We start from the raw sequence: 15678 nt of genomic DNA, 5'->3' as shown, positions 1-15678 counted from the left end.
GAGATGAGGAAGAACCTCTTCACTCAGAGAGTTGTGAACCTGTGGAATTCTCTACCACAGAAAGTTGTTGGGGCCAGTTTGTTAGATATGTTCAGGGTGGAGCTGGATGTGGCCCTTGTGGCTAAGGGGATCAAGGGGTATGGAGAGAAAATGGTGGTATACTGAAAGTGCATAATCAGCCATGACCATGTTGAATGGTGGTGCAGGCTTGAAGGGCCTACTCCTATACCTATTTTTCTATGTTTCTATGCTGCCAGTTAATTAATTAAAGATGGATCAAACTGAGTTGAGTCAACATCAGATCTTTTCTTGTTCTCCTGTTTGGCATGTGCTAACAACCCAGCTAAATGTGTTTACTTGCTGTGGGAGAAATGCTGGGTCTACCAGCTCCTCATTCAGTACTGCAGCGAAACTTCGATAGCCCATCATCTCCTTTGCTTCTCAAATTGCTGCAAGATTTGTTATTTGACTGTAAAAATATAAAAATGAAGTTTACTAAAAGGGATGGAATAGATTACTTCAAAATGGGGGCTAAGTTAAATCTGTGCACCCTGGTCCAATTATCCTTTGCCCTCTAACCCTTTTTCAACTGAAATTCTACATTTGATCTTCACTCCCCAGTTATATTGCCAGAGGAAATTGTTTCGTCACAGAAAAATAAGGTTAAACTCTATGACATTTAGCTGGAAATTGAATTGCATTGCCTGTACTGATTCATGTGTAAGCACTCTCTCAGCATCGCACTGAGTGTCAGCCTCAATTTTGTGCTCCAAATCTTTGTGTGGACTTCAACCCAGAATCTTTAAACTCGAAGGGGAAGATGCTACCTCTGAGGCTCAGTTGATTGCAATGTCACAGAGATTAACTGTTAAAAAAACAAGAAGTGTGATCCTATTCCCATTATGAATTAAATTCACAAGCTAGCAGCCTCTGGAAAGAACTGTGGCTACTGAAGATTGTTGTACAGCATATTAAATGTTTATATGTATATATTTTTTTCCAACAGGCTGGTCATGTCTGTGGAGATTCTTTGGATCTAATTGATGGCCGTCCCACTGGATCAATCCGAATATCTTTTGGCTATATGTCCACGTTTGATGATGCACAGACATTTTTAAAGTTTATTGTAGATTGTTTTGTTCAGCAGCCAGTTTGCTTTGACAAAGACACCCTGTCTAAGCTAACACGATGTGGAACAATGAAAGAAAGTGATAAATTGCAGGCAGAAATTCTCACAAATGGAAAAGCAAAGAAAATCTCTTCAGAAATTGCTGCAACACTCAATTCTGCCCGGATTGAAGTTCTTCCATATCAAAAATTTTCCGAAGATCAGTCAGCGTTGAACAAAAATCCAGAAGCTTCCAAATTAACCTACCATGACAATGAGCCAATAACACTCACTAAGATCTACTTATACCCAATCAAGTCCTGTGCTGGTGTTGAGGTGCGTATGGAGTTTTATTTGTAACAAAAGCTATAGTATTGTGAAGTTCTCCGATTATCATTCAATGCCATTGTTTTGTCAGTACTTACAAACCAGGTGGTTGAAGGACCAGTTGTGGTTTGCCATACAATGACTCACGTCTAACATGACCACTCTTTATTTGTTAGGATGCCAAGGCTTGTGACAAGGAGTTCCCACCTTATCACATGTTCCTGAGGAGGCAATCTCATGACCCAATGACACTTCGTAACCTCTGTAATAAAGTTTGCTATTGCTACCATCTATTATGAGGCAATAAAGATACCTGAAATTATTGAAAACATGAAGACACGCAGGATACTGAAACAAAACCTATATTTATATTTTTTCCAGGCAGCAATCTAGCTATTCCAACATGTCCAATGTCCAGTTCCACAGGAGACAAAAAGGAACATAATAATTTTGATACTCCTGTCACAAAAACAATACATAATACTGCTGAAATCTATGAAAACCTGATGGTGCTTTAAATTTCTGCAGACAAGTGCTGCATACCCCTCACACACACCATTTCTGGTAGAGGCATTAGAAGCAGATTGCAGACTTCACTGTCGTGTCGGCCCTGATGACCTCGGTGGTTATTCACTGGCTGACGAGGCTGGGCAGGCTGCGCTTGGGAGGATGCACCCAACGACATGTCTGGGCACACCTCAGTCATCACAGATTCACATACCATGGTGACTGGCAGAGAGGAGGCATAGCCACTTTTGTGGCAGGGCTGAGTTTGGGTCAACTGATTTTTATACCAGAATTAAAGATCACAGAAATTTGACTTGACTTAAAGTTCCCAATTTTGTGCACTGATTCGATTGTTTTATCCTGGATTTAGCTGCTAATCCAAGTAATTCTCCCATTATACATAGTGATGGCATTAAAAGGACAGTGTCATGATTACAAGAAGGCAAAGTGATCATTCTTATTGCAAATTACTCCAGTCACCGTTAGCCTTTTAAGATTCCAAACTTCTATAACTAACATTCAGCTCTTTGAGCTTGGACATCACATTTAATCTGTAGTTGATGTAGCTCCATAAATTTGGCTTGTTTATATACTTTTGGAAGCTTAAATGCTCGTTGAAGCCAGTTTACTTCCCCTGAGTGAGTATTGTTGCCTGTCTTCTAGCTTGCAAATAAGTAAAAAACTGTCCTGAGCCTCAGAACTTGTGTAAATTCACGCAATGTAGTGGATTTGTTGATGATAACAGAGCAGCAGAGCAGTGTTAGGGAGCAAGGATTAAAAATAACATGATAAGCAAAGTAATAATAAGAATTTAGAGCAGGCCTGGAGGCATTAATTGAAAATCAATTATTTTACGAGGTACTAACTAGATTCTAGAAGAGCGAATAGCGATGCTTCAGATTTGTGGATGGGCAGCTGAGAACTGTTCTTTGCAATTCCTGAGCTTTGTGTGAACCTCAGGACACTTTGAGTTTGGTACACCTGAATGGCTTGCTCGGCCATTCCAAAGGGCAAGTCAGTGTCAGCCATATTGCTGTGGTTCTGGAGTCACATGTAGGCCAGACTAGATAGGGATGGCAGATTTCCTTCTCTAAAGGAAATTAGTGAACTAGATGGGGTTTTTTTTAGGACATTCAATGATAAGGTTGTGACACCATTACTGAGACTAGTTTTCAATTCCAGATTTTTTATTAATCAGTTGAATTAATTAACAATTTAAACTCCACCCCTGGATCACTTGTTCAATGACATTACCACTAATCTGCCGTCTCCCCATGTGTATAAGAAGAATCTTCAGCAGTTTGAACTCAAGCTGAGATTTCCAAACTTGAAGAGCAGTTGGAGCATCAAGAAGGATGATAGTTTCCTGATTGCATGTTCCAGGAGATAGTGCTTGTGGTTTGACATTTGGGATAACAGATCAGTGACCATCTGGAAGAGTCATAGAGTTTTACAGCACAAAATATGGCCCACCAATCTATCGTGTCTGTACCAGGTATCAAGCATCTATCTATTCTAATCCCATTTTCCAGCACTTGTTATGTACTCTCGTATGCTATGGCATCTCAAGTGCTCAAGAGTTGGGAGAGTTAGAAAATGCAGGAGTCTTCAGGGTGTGCACGACTCTCAAACTTTACTCAGCATTAGAAACCTCAGGCAGTGAGGACGTCCTGAAGGTGGGCAGTCCAAATCAATGGGCAAGAGACTGCACAAAGGGGAACAGCAATGAGTGGAAATGCAGTCCGAGGAGAAGTTAGAGGAAAAGCATTTTTGTAACCACCATTATGAGTCCTACATGGTGAGTTGACTCCCATGTGGGAGAACATCATGGCATGGGTTTTGAATATTCTGCAAGGAGAAGAGAGTGAGCCAGAAGTTGTAGTACCTGTTGGTACCAATGACATAGATAGGTCTTATGGTCAGATTTTGAGGAGCTCAGGAAGAATTTAAAAAGTAGGATCTCAAAGGAGATCATCTCTGGACTCTTCCTCATGCCTTGTACGAGCAAGGGTAGAAATCGGAAGATAGAGATAGATTCACAATACAGTTTGAGGCATGGTACAGGAAAGAGGTGCACCATTGGTTTCTTTGGGTATTTTGGGCCATTTCTAGGGCAGAAGGCACCATTGATAAGGGACATGTTGCACCTCAACAGGATGGGCACCAAGATCTCATGGAAGGTTCACTGGTGTGGTTGAGGAGTTTTTAAACTAACTTATCAAGGGCATGAGCACTGATTCATAGAAATGGCAAGTGAGAGTAAGATACATAAAGGAGTGAGTATGTTGGATAGCACTAGAGAAGGGAGTAGTACCATATTCAATAGGAGCAGACTAAGAAGGACTAGGAGAAATACTTTTATGAGGTAGGCTTTTCAGATGCATTATGTAAATATCAAAAAGCATGAATAAGGTAAGTCACAAGCACAAATAACTGTGAGGGGACATAATATAGTGGCAATAACAGAAACTTTGTTTGAAAATTGTGTGGACTGGGCACTTATATTCAAGGGAAGGGACAATTCTTCCAAAAATGCTGAATTGTTGGGAAAACTGTTCTAAATCTCGAATGTTCTGACAGTTCAGTTTCTCACCTGAATCTCCGCACTCTGTGCACTGCACCCATCCCAGTTGTGAATATCATTAAAAATCCAAGGATGAGGGAGCGGCTTATTCGTGCCAGAGTTGACAGTTCTGGAGCTCTGCACATGCACAGTAGTCCCAAACTGTCAAACTGCCTCCCCCTCCCCGCACTGCCCGATCATGGCCCCCACAACAATTCCCAGGCCAGCGCTGACCCTCTGTCCCAGAATGCCTTGATGGCCAGGCCCCAACCCCCAGCCCGCCCCAATCACTGACTTCTATTCATCACAGACCGATCGCAATGCAGAATGGCAGTGGAACCCCCCCTCCCCACCTCCAAACCCCCACTAATCATCCCCAGGCCCCCCCACAATAGGCTCCACCCCTTTGGCACTGCCTGATGTCTGCTGAGCAGTGCCAAGATGCCCATAGGCATGGGCACTTTGCCCCTTGGGCAGTGCCAGGAGGCACAGGCAGACACTGCCAGGATGCCCATGCCCAGGAACATGACACCCTGCCACCCGACCTGCCCCCACCCAAATCCACCCGGGGGGCCCTGATTGCTCCCCCCCCGGAATTCTAGTGAGTCTTCCGCTTGTTCCCCGAATGTGGGGAGCTAGTCTGAACCCTGCTGGGGTGGGAGATTCACCCTGATAATTAAAGGTCCTGAGAATGAACGCATACATGCAGAAAAGATTCAAATTACTTACCTGCCTTCCTGCTGGTTTCCAGCGTAGTCTGGCTGGTGACTGTTTGCCAGCTCTGGGAGATGCACATGTGTTCCTGGCGCATGCGCAAATCCCTGTTCAAAGTCGCAGCCAAGGTTTCAACATGTTTGGAAAATATAGAGGGGGGTGCGATTCTCCAGCCAGAGAATATCATGAGGAGGGCCAAATGCGATTTTCACTGAGGAAAACCCTTTTTGGGATTCTCCCTATCCCGGAGCCATGATGTAATTGCTGGGGGTGAACCAGATTAGCATATTTAAATCTGGATTCACCCATCTCCTAGGATTCACTGACACTCAAGTGCAGCGGGTACCTCGCAAATGGAGACTAGACATGATGGCTACAACAGGGGGCTTTTGAAGGTCTTTGAAACTCCGCTGGCATCCTGGTAAGTGGCACTGCCAGAGTGCAGGGATGGCACTGGCAAGTGGCAGGGCTTGAGGGGGCAGCTCTGAAGAGGTTCCCTGAAGAGGTGGGGCCTTAGCTAACCCCATAGCAGGCTGTCAGTCACTTGCGTGGGGGCTTGATGCTGGCGATTAGGAGTGGGAGGACCTGATGCCAGCGAGGATGGATAGGGGGGTGGATCACCTTAGTGCCTGCATTGTGTGTGTGGGGGGGGTGTGCATTGGAAATTTAATAGTATGGGATGTTGCCCCTCTGGGTCAAGGATTGGGAGTGTTCCCCATGTACGCAGGGTGTTGGATAGTCCATGGTGGTGGAGGGAGAAAAGGAGACTTTCAACTCAGCTTTGAGATGGGGTGCCTTTTAAAAGGTGCCCCGATCTCTGAGGAGCTGATCTTGCTGGCATCTTCTTTCCTGCATATCTCTCTTACTGGCGGGAATCTCCCCAAGCTCCAAAAAATGACTTGTGGGTGAATTGTGATCTGGATCGCATCGACCTACCCAATGGAATTCTCACCATTTTTCTCATTGGAGATGACGCTGAGTCATTTTTTGGGGGGAATTTGGCCCAGGGAGGGCAAAGAGAGAAGTGGGATAGCAGATTGAACAAAAATCTGATTCTGTCTCTTAAGATTTCTGAGCTTTTGCTGTAAGCTTCTGGAACTAATTCATACACATTAAGCACAGCAGTCTTAACCATATCATAATCTGCAGACTTTTCATCTGAAAGGATTGAATAAATCTGCAACATTTTCCTGACCAAAACAGTCCAATAAAATTGCCCCAGATTTTCTTGGCCATTGTAACTTTGTAGCAATTTTCTTAAACATTCAAATGCTACAAAATACATTTCAATCCTTCCTCATTGAATTTAGGCAACAAGCAATTATTCCTTGCAAAACCAGAATTGTGCTGGAGCAAAGAATTCTGCTGGCAAGAATGACCAGAGAATTCCAGCCCTTTTCCTTTATCTCTTTTCCCCTCACTTCTAAATTCAAGCATTTCTTTTTCCTTCTCAAGTTCAAAATTTTTCTTTTCTCTCTCTTTCCAGTTTGAGTGACTTTATTAGTAATGCAGCCTATCCAACAGCAGAGCCTTTAACTCCCAATTTGTCTAAATTAAACTCCATCTGCCATTCATCAGCCCACTGGCCCAATTGATCAAGATCCCATTGCAATTGGACATAACTTTCTTCACTGTCCACTATGCCACCAATCTTAGTGTTGTCAGCAAACAGACTAACCATGCCGCCTATATTCTCATCCAAATCATTGTTATAAATGACAAATAACAGTGGACCCAGCACTGATACCTGAGGCACACCGCTGGTCACAGGCCTCCAGTTTGAAAAACAACTCTCTAACCACCTTCCGGCTACTGTCATCAAGCCAGTTTTTTATCCATTTAACTACCTCACCCTGGATCCCATCAGATTTAACTTTATGTAACAACCTACTGTTGTAGTTAAAATAATACCTCGAAGACTGTTAGTGAGTCAAAATACAGTGGTTTTTAATCCAAAGCTTTGGGGAGAAACTGGCTCCGATTAAGGCTTACCAGACTTCTCCTAGAACACAAACACAAGTGGACACTTATACATTATGAGCTCCAGCAGGAATCACGATTCAAAGTTCCAATTCCTGCCAGACTTCCAGTTCTTCCTTCCTGGGTCATGATGCAACCCCAGAGTTACTCAGGAATTACAGTCCTGCAGGCAGGACGCAGAAAAGCCTTCTGCAGCAGTACTGGCATCTCTTCTTTGAAGTTACTTGTGCGATCGTGGCTATCCCAGCAGGACTCTTCCTGTTAAAAGCAGGTATTGTGATCTGCCATCAGCAGCTATTAAAAGCTGATATCGTAAACTACTATCTGTGTAACGATTCCCACTAATACAAACAGGTAAGATTTGCAAGGTCTACAAAATAACAGTCACATTTAACTATTGGCTGTTATAAAAGTTTCACATACTTTAACATGAGCAAATAATTTATATTATTGCCAGGAACAGTATAAGCTTAAGGAGATCAGTCATGAGGAAGGGTTATGTTCGTGACATATTCTAGGTACAAAATCCATTAACCCTTTCCCTTCAGGTACAAAATGCATTCATCCTTTTCCCTACTTCACTACTATGCGGTATCTTGCTAAAGTCTGTGTAGACAACATCAGTTGCACTGCCCTTATCTACCTTCTTGATTACCCTGTCAAAAAACTCAATCATATTTGAGAGACATAATTTTCCACTCACAAAGCCATGCTGACTGTCCCTGATCAGTCCTTGCATCTCTAAATCCCTGTAGATCCTGCCTCAAAATACCTTCCAAAAATTCACCCACCACAGATGTGAGGCTCACTGGCCTGTAGTTCCCAGGCTTTTCCCAGACTTTTCCCTGCAGCCCTTTTTAAACAAAGTACAACATTTGCCAGCACCTCACCTGTGACAATCAATGATTCAAATATCTCGGCTAGGGGACCTGCAATTTCCTCCCTAGCCTCCCACAATGTTCAGGGATACACTTCATCAAGTCCCGGGGATTCATCTATCTTGATGTGCTTTAGGATTTCCAGCACCACGCCCTCTGTACTATGTACACTCCTCAAGACATCAGTATTTATTTCCCCAAGTTCCCTAACATCCATGCTTTTCTCAATAGTAAATACTGATGAGAAATATTCATTCAGGGTCTCACCCATCTCTTGTGGATCCACACATAGATGATCTTGTTGATCCTTAAGAGGTCCTACTCTCTCCCTCGTTACTCCATTGCCCTTTATGTATTTGTAGAAGCTGTTTGGATTCTCCTTTGCCTTATCTGCCAAAACAATCTCATGTCCCCTTTTTGTCCTCCTGAATTCTCTCTTAACTCTACTCCTACATCCCCTATACTCTTCATGGGATACACTTGATCCCAGCTGCCTATGCATGTCATGTGCCTCCTCCTTCTTCTTGACCAGGGTTTCAATATCCTGAGTCATCAAGCATCCCCTACTTCTACCAGCCTTGCCCTTCACTCAAAGAGGAATGTGTTTAGCCTGAACCCTGGTTAACTCACTTTTGAAAGCATGCCCCTTTTCAGATGCCCCTTTGCCTTCCCATAGACTTCCCCAATTAACTTTTGAAAGTTCCTGCCTGATACCATCAAAATTGGCCTTGCCCCAATTTAGAATTTTAACTTTTGGGACAGACCTATCATTCTCCATAGCTATCTTAAAACCAATAGAATTATGGTCACTGGTCCCAAAGTGATCCCTCACTAACACTTCTGTCACCTGCCCTTCCTTATTTCCCAAGAGGAGGTCAAGTTTTGCCCCCTCTCTAGTCGGGCCATCCACATTCTGAATGAGAAATTCTTCCTGAATACACTCAACAAATTTCTCTCCATCCAACTGTCTAATATGGCTGTCCCAGTCAATGTTGGGAAAGTTAAAATCTCCGACTATTACCATCCTATTTTTCTTGGAGCTATCTGTAATCTCTTTACATATTTGCTCCTCAATTTCCCGTCGAATATTTGGGGGCCTATAGTACAACCCTATCAAAGTGATTTCCCCCTTCTTATTTCTCAGTTCTACTCATATAGACCCAGTGGCTGAACCCTCGGATATATCCCCTCTTATGGATATATCCATGATGCTTTCCCTAATCAAAAGTGCAACACCCCCTCCTCTCTTACCTCCTGTTCTATCTTTCCTATAGCATCTATACCCTGGAACATGAAGCTGCCAGTTCTGTCCCTCCCATAGCCATGTTTCAGTAATTGCTATAATATCCTAGTCCCATGTACCCATCTATACCCTGAGTTCATCTGCCTTGCCTGTCAGGCCTCTTGCATTGAAATAAATGCAGTTTAATCTGGATTTCCCTTGCTCTGTCTTGTTTTTGCCTGATATGTCTGGTACTAGGATTATTGACAATGCCTTTACTAATTAATGTGCTCGCTTTAACATCTGTCCTGTTCTCAAACTTCTCTTCTGTCTCCCTACTGCTTTGGATCCCATTCCCTATCAAACTAGTTTAAACCGTCCCAAGTGGCTCGAGCAAATCTCCCCACCAGGTTGTCAGCCCTTCTCCAATTCAGATGTAATCCACCCCTCTTGAACAGATCAGCCTTTCCCTAGAAAGATCCCAATGATACAAAAATCTAAATCCCTGCCCCCTGCACCAGCTCTCAAGCCAGGCATTCACCTGCCTAATCCTCCTATTCCTACTCTCACTAGCACATGGCACCGGTAGTAGTCCTGAAATGACTATCTTCGAGGTCCTGCACTTTAGCCTTCTGCCTAACTCTCTATATTCACATTTCAGGACCTCATCCCTTTTCCTACCTATGTCATTGGTACCAATATGTACAACGACCTCTGGCTGCTCACCCTCCCCCTTAAGAATGTCCTGCAATCGCTCAGAGACGTCCTTGACCCTGGCACCAGGAGACAACACACCATCTTGGAGTCTCGATTGCGACTGCAGAAACGTCTGTCCGTACCTCTAACTAGCGAGTCCCCTATTAATACTGCTCACTTGTTCTTTGCCCGACCCTGTCCCACAGCAGAACCAGCTGTGGTGTTACAGGCCTGGCTACTGCTGGTATCTCCCCCTGGCAGGCTATCCCCCTCAACAGTATGCAAAACAATATACATGTTTGAAAGTGGAATAGGCACAGGAAACTCCTGTACTATCTATCTGCCTGTCTCTTCCAGCGGTCACCCATCTACCTGTCTGAACCTGTGGTGTGACAACCTCCCTGTAACTAGTGTATGCTCTGCCTCCTGTATGCTCCGCAGGGCATCCACCTGCCGCTCCAACCGAACAATGTAGTCTGTAAGGAGCTGCAACTGGACACACTTCCTGCAGACAAAGTTGTCAGGGAGACTAGACTGCTCCCTAGTTGCCCACGTCTGGCAGGAGGAGCATGCCAATGCCCTAGCTGCCATATTGCCCCCGTGCAGGTAAAAGGATGAAAGAATTTCAACTCATCTGTCCCTTGCTTGTGATCCTCCTGCCAACTTTTGTTTCTTTTTATTTCAAGAATATACTTTATTCATAAAAAAACTCTCAAATAAACAATTGCAAAACGACATATTCAATAATTACAGACAGTGCAAAAAAAGGTCATTTTTACAGCACCACACGATGTTTATTTACATGAATTACATTTCAAAACTTAAAACTATGTACATATATCAGATTTTAGTGTGTGCTGTTGTTTTTCAGATTAGCACACAGTTACACAGGCCTACGGTAGTCTACAGTTACCCTCGATCTGCCTCGTTTGGAAGTCTTTACATGGTGGCCTTTCCCCATTGTGCCTTTGTGGCGGCTGTCCCAAGCTTGAGTGCGTCCTTGAACACGTAGTCCTGGAATTTGGAATATGCCAGTCTGCAACACACGGTCGAAGACAAATCTTTCAACTAGAAGATCAAGTTTCAGGCAGACCAGAGTGTGTCCTTTACCAAGTTGATGACCTTCCAGCAGTGGTTGATATTTGTTTTGGTGTGCATCCCTGGAAGCAGCCCATAGAGCACAGAGTCCTGTGTCACTGTGCTGCTTGGGACGAACCTCGACAAATACCACTGCATCTCACTCCCGACCTTCTTTGCAAAGGCACATTCCACAAGGAGGTGTGCGACCATCTCATCACCGCCCACAGCCGCTTCGAGGGCAGCGTGATGTTGAGACCTCAAGTGAGCATAAAGGATCTAATGGGGAGTGCCCTTCTCACCAGCCAAGCCAGGTCTTGGTGCATGTTGTGAGTTGTGTTGATGAAGCATTCTACTAGATGACACTGACAGTCTGCTCAGGGAACCATCCAACAGAATCTGCCATCTCTTTTTCTCTCAGGGCCTCAAGGACCACTGCTTGATCGCCATGTGGTCAAAGGTGTGTTTGCGGAAAAATTTCTCCACGAAGGACAGGTGCTGTGGTACGGTGCAACTACTTGGTGCATTCCGCAGCAGTGTGGTCAGACCCATCCTCCACAACACTTGGGACAGGTAGAGTGGCAAAAAGTAGTGACACTTGCTGTTAGTGTACCGAGGATCTACACACAGCTTGATTCAGTTGCACACAAAGGTGGCCATCAGGATGAGGACAGGTGGGAGCATTTTTCCCTCCTTTTTCTGGAGATTTGTGCATCGCTTCCCTCCAGACATGATCCATCTTTGATCTCCAGATGAATTTGAAGATGGCCTGGGTCACTGCTGCTGCGCAGGATTTGGGTAAAGGCCACACCTGCGCCACGTACAATAACACGGACAGTACCTCGCAACGGGCAATCAGGTTTTTTCCGGTGATAGAGAGGGAGCATTGCTCCCACAAGCCCAATTTTGCCTGGCTTTGGCGATGCGCTCTTCCCAGTTTTTGGCATGCCCCAGCTGCTCCAAACCATATCCGCAGCACCTTCAGGTAGTCTGCCCTGATGGTGAAGGGGGCAAAGGATCTGTCAGCCCAGTTCCCAAAGAACATGACCTCACATTGCCCCAGTTGACTTTGGCTCCCGAGGCCAGCCTGAACTACTGACAGACTTGGAGGAACTAGCAAACAGACGAGGGGTCCAAGCAGAAGACAGCCACATCATCCATGTACAGGGAGGCTTTGACCTGCGTGCCTCTGCTGCCTAGGATTGTAACCCCTTTGATGCCTGGGTCGCTTCTGAGGGACTCGGCAAAGGGTTCAATGCAATACACGAAAAGGATGGAGGAGAGAGGGCAGCCCTGCCTGACTCCAGACCTGAAACCTATCTGATTTCCACTTGTTGATTGAGACCAAACTACTGATGTCTGTGTGGAGCAGTTGGATCCAATTGCAGATTTCCTCCCCAAAGCCCATTTTAGAGAGCACATCCATCATGTCACTGTGCGATAGTCTGTCAAATACCTTCTCCTGGTCTAGGCTGATGAGGTAAGTATCCATCCATCTGTCCTGCACATCAGCAGTCATATCCCTGATTAGCACAAGGCTATCAGAGATCTTCCTGCTGGGTACAGCACACGATTGATCAGGATGGATCCACCTTCTGGTTGCAGTGACTGCAATTATGCAAATGTGACCTGCAACCACCAATTACCTTCAATGCTCTGCTGTCCTCACTTGGACACTTGTCCTCACTTGAAGTAGGAAGGTGACTCCTGGAAACACACCTTCTGGTCACAGTGACTGCATTTATGTAAATATGACCTGCAACCGCCAATCACCTTCATCACTCATCCAGAGTTTACACCATTTGATCACTGATCGAAGGACCGAATGGCCTACTCCTGCTCCTAGTTTCTACATTTCTATGCTGAAGGGATGTTGGTGGATAAGCAATGACAAACATTCAAAGAGCAGATGGGTGTTCATATCTAGTGCAAAAATAAAATGTAAAGGTGGCCAAACCATGGTTACAAGGGAAATTAGGGATAGTTTTAGATCCAATGAAGAGGCATACAAATTGACCAGAAAAAAACAGCAGACCTAAGGATTGGGAATAGTTTAGAATTCAGCAGAGGGGGATAAAGGGATTGATTAAGACAGGGGAAAGTAAGCTTGCAGGTAACATAAAGGCTGACTATAAAAGGTATGCAAAGAGAAAAAGATTGCTAAAGAAAATAGTTGGTCCTGAACAGCCTGAAACAAGGGAATTTATAATGGGGAACAAAGAAGTGGCTGACCAGTTAAATACATACTTTTATTTGTCTTCACAAAGGAGGGCACAAATAATGCATCAGTAATATTAGGGAACATGAAGTTTAGTGAGAGCATGCAACTGAAGGAAATCAGTGTTAATAGGAAAATTATGTTGGGGAAATTGATGGAAATGAAGGCTGGTAAGTCCCCAGGGCCTGAGAACTACATTGCAGAATATTTAATAAAGTGACCCTGGATGCAGTGCATGCATTGATCTTCCAAAGTTGTATAGATTCTGAAACAGTTCCTATGGATATGAGTGTAGCTAATTAACCCCACTGCTTAAAATGAAGGTAGAGAGAAAACATGGAATTATAGACCAATCAGTCTGTCACCAATAGTGAGGAAAATTCTAAAGTCCATTTTCAATGATTTTATAGCAGAGCACTTGGAAAACAGTGGTAGAATTTGACAGAGTCAGCATGGATTTACAAAAGGAAAAGCAAGTTTGAGAAAATCTATTGGAATTCTTCGAGGATGTAGCTGGGAGAGTTGATGAGGGGGAGCCAGAAAATGTGGTTTATTTGGACTTTCAGACAAGGACCCATGCAAGAGAATAGTGTGTAAAATTAAAGCGCATGGGATTGGGGGTAGTGTATTGAGATTGATAGAAAACTGGTTGATAGATAAAAAACAAAGAGTAGGCATAAACAGGTCTTCTTCCAAGTAGCAGGCAGTGACTAGTGGGGTACCACAGGGATCAGAACCACAGCTATTCACGATATATGTTAATGATTTAGATGAGGGAACTAAGTGTGTCTCCAAATTTGCAAATGGCACAAAGCTCGGTGAGAGGGTGAGCTGTGTGGAGGGTGCAGAGATACTTCAGTGTGTTTGGACAAGCTGAGTGAGTGGGCAAATGCATGGTAGATGCAGTATAACATGGATAAATGCAAGGTTATCCACATTGGTAGTAACAACAGGAAGGCAGATATTGTCTGAATGGCTAGAGATTGAGAGAAGGGAATGTGCAACAAGTTCTTGGGTATCCTTGTACACCCAGTTGAGCATGCAGGTGCAACTGGCGATAATGAAGGCAAATGGTATGTTGGCTTTCATAGCAAGAGGATTCAACTACAGGAGCAGGTATGTCTTTTTGCAGTTGTACAGGGTCTTGGTGAGACTATACCTGGAATATTGTGTGCAGTTTTGGTCTCCTTATCTGAGAAGGATGTTCTTGCTATCGAGGGTGTGCAGGGAGTAATTGTCAGACTGATTCTTAGGAAGGTGGGGCTAATATATGAGGAGAGATTGAGTCAGTTAGGAACTCGTTGGAATTTAGAAGAACGATGGGGGTCTTATAGAAACTCCTAAAATTCTGACAGAGCTGGACAGGATGCATGTTCCCGATGGCAGGGAGTGCAGAACCAGGGCTCACAGTCTGAGGATACAGGGTAAATCATCTAGGGCTGAGATGAGGAGACATTTCTTAATCCAGAGCCTGTGGAATTTTCTACCACAGAGAGCAGTTAAAGCCAAAATATTCTTACAAAGGATCATCCAAACTTGAAACGTCAGCACCTATGGAGAGAGAATAGATCTATCAGACCTGCTTAGGTTTTCCAGCATTTTCTGTTTTCATTTCAGAGACCAAAACATTTTTTTTTCAAAGGAGTTAGATATAGCTCTTGGAGCAAAGAGGATTAAAGGAAATCGGACGAAGGCAGAATCAGGCAGTTGAGTTGTATGATCAACCATGATCATAATGAATGACAGAGCAGACTCAAAGGGCGAAATGGCCTACTTCTGCTCCTATTTTCTATGTTTCTATGAATCTACACCATGCTAGTGCAGCCTTTCCAATATGAGAGATATGTGGTTTGGCTACCTGCCTCTTATCTACCAAATTCCTAAATAGCTTGACATGCTTTTGTGGGAAAATATGCTCTTTTCCTCGCACTGTAATAATAATTCTAGTTTTGTAATCAACCATTTTTTCCTTTTGCTTATGAATTGTCCTCAGCCTACCAACTGGATCTGATTCCCAGCTTCAGTTCCATACTGCATTCTCAACTTGGCAATACCCACTCCTGACATTGTCCAATCCCTCTTGTGACTGGGATATCCAATCATACTGCCTTAAAAATAGATATGCATGTCTTCTTCATATTGCAATTCTGAAATAATTTAAAGTAACCAAGTTATGAATTGCAATTTCTAAATGCAGCGCTGCAACAAAGTGCTTTGCAGATAATCAGTACACTTAGGCTAGGCAACACTGATAGCACTCAAGTGTTCAGTCACTGGCTTTATTTGATTTACTTAACACTCACAGGAAGAGGAGGTGGAGAATGAATTACAGGTCATATTTTGTTTTTTTTAACAGAAGGAAGAGGATGATAGAATTTCTGCTCCTAA

General features: G+C 43.9%; 1 protein-coding gene across 1 annotated transcript in view; it reads left to right on the top strand.

The window, feature by feature from the left end:
- The window catches only part of mocos (molybdenum cofactor sulfurase), a 226215-nt gene that overhangs the window by 119995 nt on the left and 90542 nt on the right, over positions 1-15678 (top strand). The window contains exon 8 of the mRNA XM_080208753.1: positions 1007-1444. Coding sequence (XP_080064879.1) covers positions 1007-1444 — 438 coding nt within the window. The remainder of the gene's footprint in view (positions 1-1006; positions 1445-15678) is intronic.

Source organism: Carcharhinus amblyrhynchos, chromosome 2 (assembly GCF_965287045.1).
Source record: "Carcharhinus amblyrhynchos chromosome 2, sCarAmb.v2.hapA, whole genome shotgun sequence".
NCBI lineage: Eukaryota > Metazoa > Chordata > Chondrichthyes > Carcharhiniformes > Carcharhinidae > Carcharhinus > Carcharhinus amblyrhynchos.
The sequence above is the reverse complement of the archived record's forward strand: the minus strand, read 5'-3'. Positions and strand labels throughout refer to the sequence as shown.